Genomic DNA, 5,645 nt, shown 5'->3' with positions numbered 1-5,645 from the left:
GCCGATAAAATGTATTGAATTGACACAAATACAAATGATTTATGACTGAATTGATAGAAATATATTTAAAATTAAATTGACATAATTGTAATATATTTATGATTTTTTTTTTATAATTACCCTTCCTTTCCAATTTATCGTACATTCCACTCAATTTTGCCGGTGAAAAAGAAGAGCAGCTCGGAGTTGGACGGTGGAGGGGGGCCATCGTCACTTTGCTTGCGGGAGCAGCAAAAGCCCCCTCCCCTCCTTCCAAGAAACTCAGCGTCCAAGAAAAGTCCATGCGATAGCCACATGTCGAGCTTCCATCACCAACCAAGTCACTAAATGGATGACTTGGTCGGGTCAGGGGTTGTCGATAAGGATGGACGGTCCAATATGACCCCCGCACTTGATGACTGTCGTGTCTGCGTATGTCCGAATGTGCGAAGGCCGCAATTTCTACAGGGGTCGTCTGTTCGCACCGCAACCTCGTAAGGACGAGGAACGAAGACGACAATAGCGCCGCAAGTCGCGTCCGCCTCCCTCGTCTTGGCCTCAGGTGCTCGCTGAGAAATTTCCAAGCATTGCTGAAAAGCGAACGAGTTAGCCCACCGGATTCACACGATCTCTCCCAGCCTATCAGTGAAAAGAGATCGAGGTACGGCTGCATGCGTTGGCACTGTGCATGATAAGGCCTGCGGACCTTATCGATGTGGGGAAAATCGTTCAAAAAATTACGAATCTATTGCATTTTTATCGATTAAATCCTAAATTTAATTGCATCGTTTGAGGCATAAACATCTTCGCTTGCCTCAGGCAAGTGTCACCCTCGCTAGCCTTGGGCAAGGGATGCTTGGGTTGGGGCTAGCGAGGGCAGCTCGTCACCAAGCGCATTGTCCCTTGTTTGAGGCCAACGATGGCGAGGGAAAAAGAAAAGAAAAACAAAAAAAAAAATAGGAAAGAAGAGAAAAGTACAAAAACCGTAAAAAAGAAAAAAAGAAGTGAAAAAATAAATAACAAACATTATTAAAATTTGTCTACGCCAGCTCTAACCGTGCCATGTACGATAGCCGGCGCTAACGTCGCCTATCTCCGATTGGTCATTGATTGACTCAATTGACAAAATTAAGATATTTAGGATTCAATTGATGTAATTAAAATATTTATGATTGAATTGACAAGAATATAACATGAGTATGACTTTTTGACTAATTTCCCTGTCAATGAGTACGTACATGATCAACCGCCCACCATTTGCACATATTCTCTTGTTACATCGCATATTCTCTTGTTATATCGCATGATGGATTAGTTTTGGTGGTTTATGACAATAGTCAATTGCACATAGGAAAGATGATTAGCCAAGAAACCATATCTTTGAGGTTAGAAAGTCGACACGGTGCACGCAGATTATCCACGTGCTATACGAGTTGGACTTCCCATGCTTCTAAGGATAGAAGTTCGAGCCACCCGATTAGATTTCGATCGGAGGTAAGTAGAGTTTCCTTGAACCCACGATTTATTGGGTTGGTGCGTGTTCCCTTCGAGCATAACAAACAGAAAAGGGAGTGACCAAGGAATTCAATATCAAATTTAACTGCACCATGGACGTATGGTCGTGTGTATGCACACTTTTTTTTGGGGGGGTCGAAGGGAGATTTTCATTTCACTTGAATGATAGATACATGACTTCAAGATAAAGATGAAATCGAACAAAGCAAGTAAATCTGAAAGATAAATTAACTTGGTACATCTTGTAAAGACTCGTTCATTCCATAAAGACGGGGTTTATCATAACATCAATGCACAATTGGCGGCCGATCACAGAGTTTAGCATCAACATCAATGACGAGCACACGTCGAGATTTTCTTTTTCAATGGCCGCGGCTTTGTCAAAAGGCGGTATGCGCCTAGGTATGGTGTCGTCGGCACCATCACCGTATAGAGATAACAATAACATCAACAAGTTGAAAAAGCATAGAGAATGGATTACAAATTCCAGATTCTATTTCTACAGAGAAATAGAAGAGTACCCGAATTTAAATATAACTCCAGATCGGGACGTAATATCTGCAAAACAGGCACTGGATGATCATAAAATTACTTTCGGATAAGCAACCCGCTAAAGCAGTAGAGAAGCCGCACTTGGCTATAGGAGCAAGCACTGGAGCCAAGGCGAGCGAGCAAATCCGGAATAACGAAGTCTTTTGAAGCACTCACGCTTCAAACTCCCGAGCTCATCGAACAAAAACTCTCCATGTGGAAGAAGTCGAACGGAATAGGCCGCGAAACAAAGAAATCTTCAAGAAGAAATTTGAGGAGACAAAAAAAAAAAAAAAATAGAAAGACAAAAAGGAAATGCGAGAAGGGGAAGGGGAGAGGCGGCGGCTTGGGGGAGGAGAGAAACCCTAGGGGGACTAAAAGTTGTGTGTATGCATTGAAAGATCATGAATGGAAGGTTTCTACCATAAGTCGCTGTCCGTGGCCAACGGGGTCTAGAAGTTCCAAATGTTGCCCCGGTCCAGACGATAAAATTTCCTCTGAATTGGAACGAAAAAAGAAGAAGAAGAGAAAAACAAAAAGGAAAACATATATGAACTGACAGTGCCACGTGTACAATAGTTTTCCAACGAGGGAAAAGGAATTTTCCAAGATGACGGCTGACGAGTGACGTTGACTCCTCTCCAGTTGATGACTCCTCTTTCCCGACGTTGCCTCGCTTGCGTCACCCATCTTACTCCCTCTTGCTTACGACAAAGCTTGCCACTAAACTCACTTAATTTAAAATAATACTTTGTCTCAATTTCCGTGCCATGATTGAATTGGAAAAACTAAGTGGCGAAATGCGATTATGTTCTTATCTTAACGAATAAAGCATGTGTTCGTGATTTCGTCGATGGAGTAGGGGAAAGCGCATGTGAACGAGCGCGGGGGCGAAGTTCGTCATTGACGAAGAACGGACCGGAGAGAATTATAAAATGATTTATCTCGTCAACAATAATGGACATGGCACTCGTCAAAAGGCGAGAAAAAACATAAATTACTTCATCCTGTCTCACGGATGATATTTTAATTTGGTACTCGAGTGAAAACTCGATTCATTTGAAATATGTGTCAAAAAAAAGTCATAAATCTATTATATTTATACTAATTCAGTCCCAACTTTTTATATTGCGCCAATTTCATTCTAAACCTTTTGTATTTGTGTCAATTGAGTCCATCTGATCAATTTTAGCAGAAAATTACTGGCGAGTACCCCGGTCATCTTAGGCGGCACTAATGTGAACATTTTTTTATATTATAATTTTTAATTTTTTTAAATAATTTTGTCTACTTTCTTTTCTTTTTCTCTTCTTTACTACATTTGTTCTGATTGAAGGCCAACAAGGGTCGCCGGTTGATCCTTGCGAGTCCAAACGAGGGACGTGACACCTCACCAGGGTTCGGTGAGCTCAACCAAAAAAAAAAAAAAAAGGAGGAGTAAATTAAAAAAAACAAAAAGTATTTATTATAAAATAATAAATACAAAAAAATATTAACAAATGTTCGTCAAGACCGTCCTTGCCACGTAAGATGACCGATGTCTACGTCATCGATTTTTGAATAAAATTGATTGGATGGACTGAATTGATACAAATACAAAATATTTAGGATTAAATTAATATAATCAAAAGATTTATGACTGAATGAATACCAACGCATTATGTTTAGGACCTTTTTTTTTTATATAGATAATTTTCCACGATTCGTTTAATCATGCATCCGGTGGGTACTGAAATATTACTTGGACTCAGATCAGTATTGAAAAATGACCCGTATCTAAATCGCTTCCGATGATCCGTCAAGTCCCTGTCCATACTCGTGCATCATGACATGAATCACTGTGCGAATTTGGACCTATAATTAACCGTACATGGACCCAATCAGTCCCATCAAGTCAAACACCAATGGATAATAGCTGTGACCATCTCACTTTCTTTGGAATTGCTGACCACGTCAGTGTTGTACCTTTTTTGTCTCTTTTTTAAAGCCCTTTTCCCACAGCAGGCACGAGCTTTATTGTATAAAATGCAGGCGTTTGGCAGTCCGAGGATTCCATTTCGACACAACATAATATTTTTTTCTCATGGCTCTGTCTCTCGCGAACATAGTAATAGGGAAGGAAATGGAGAGAGTTCATCAGCAGCCTTCGACTACGAGAAGAACGGAGAGGAAGATCATTGAGAAGAACCGGAGGACTCGGATGAAGCATCTCTACTCCGTGCTCAACTCCCTCCTCCCCTCTCAGCCGTCTGATCAGGTGCCCCTTCTCTCTCTCTCTCTGTCTCTCTCTCTCAATCTCGATCTCTCGAAACTAGGGTTGCGAATTCGTGTCGTCACAAAAAGACTGATGTCTTATCAGTTCGCGTCAATTAGCGTCGTTCTTTTGCTTTTAGAGATGTGTAAGCACGTTGGAAATCGTCACCACCCCGCTTCTTGTGTCCTCTGATCGCATCGATCCATTTCTATGGCGTTACTACATCTCTCGATAACCTCCTCAATCATCGAACTTCTGAAGTTTTGCAACTTAGGTACTTGATTGATCAGGGTGATTATGTTATTGTGACACGAAGGTATACGTACGATGTCGAAACCGGAAATACTTTGTCTTTTACGTCCATTTGCATGTGCACGCGCATGTTTGAGTCGTTTTCGTTACATGCGGATCTTTGACATGATGGATGATAATGCAGGAGGCGAAATCACTGCCTGACCAGATAGATGATGCCATAAGACACATAAAAGGCCTAGAGACAGCAGTGAAGGAAGCCAAGGATAAGAAAGAAAACCTAATGGGCAAGAAGAGACCGAGCTCGAGCTCGTGCACTAGCAGCAGCACGTCGGCGGCCCTTAAAGCGCCTCAGATCGAGATCAGAGTCAGAGATTCTTCTCTGGAGGTGATATTGGTTAGCGGGCTACATGATCAGTTCATCTTCTCGGAGATCCTCCGGATGCTCCACGAGGAAAAGGTCGAGGTGCTGAACGCCAACTTCTCCGTCGTCGGGAACTCGGCTTACCACTTGGTGCATGCAAAGGTATGTCCTTAATCTCCATTTATTGAAATCGGCAACCGCGTTTTAATAGTACACACAATCATTTGGAAGAGACGCGGGAGATTCATTCTCGACCTGAACCAGACATTTATCGCGTTGGTTCGCAGTAGGGTTTAGCGGATAAAGTTTCTTTTTCCTTTTAAAACCGAATTCGTAGAGTAGCTTCATATTTATCGGGAATTTCTTGATGTTTTTGCAGATTGGTGAGTCCGGTTTAGGCACTGCGACGATATCCGAAAGGCTGACAACATTCGTAAACGGATCAGCAACAGACGGAGGTCATGAAGAATTTCAGCCAAAGTTATGGGACTGTGGACTAAGTCCTAACATATGGAATTTCTAAAACCAACATATGCAAATTAAACTATGAAGGCATCTCGGAGGCAAATTTTCCGATTCTTCATCTTCTGAATTTTGTAAACATTTATTAGAATCTTCGATCTAGAAGCTGAAGTTTAATTGTGCTGTAAAAGAGTACCTGAGATGAAGTGCAATAATCTATATTTGGAGATATAATGGAGACGATTATCTATAATCTCCACTCCTTACCTCAGGTAAAGCAGTGTTAGC

The 5,645-nt window shown here is 41.6% G+C and overlaps 1 protein-coding gene across 1 annotated transcript; it reads left to right on the top strand.

Annotated features, from left to right (window-relative positions):
- Positions 1-4,086: 4,086 nt before the first annotated feature.
- LOC125312432 (transcription factor bHLH162-like) lies at positions 4,087-5,429 on the top strand. Its single transcript, XM_030693543.2, has 3 exons — positions 4,087-4,282; positions 4,716-5,057; positions 5,275-5,429. Exons 1-3 carry the CDS (start codon positions 4,109-4,111, stop codon positions 5,416-5,418), a joined length of 660 nt encoding a protein of 219 aa, XP_030549403.1. The 5' UTR covers positions 4,087-4,108; the 3' UTR covers positions 5,419-5,429.
- The last annotated feature ends 216 nt before the right edge of the window (positions 5,430-5,645 follow it).

The sequence above is a fragment of the Rhodamnia argentea genome, chromosome 7, assembly GCF_020921035.1.
Source record: "Rhodamnia argentea isolate NSW1041297 chromosome 7, ASM2092103v1, whole genome shotgun sequence".
Taxonomy (NCBI): domain Eukaryota; kingdom Viridiplantae; phylum Streptophyta; class Magnoliopsida; order Myrtales; family Myrtaceae; genus Rhodamnia; species Rhodamnia argentea.
This window is presented reverse-complemented; position numbering and strand designations above follow the sequence as displayed.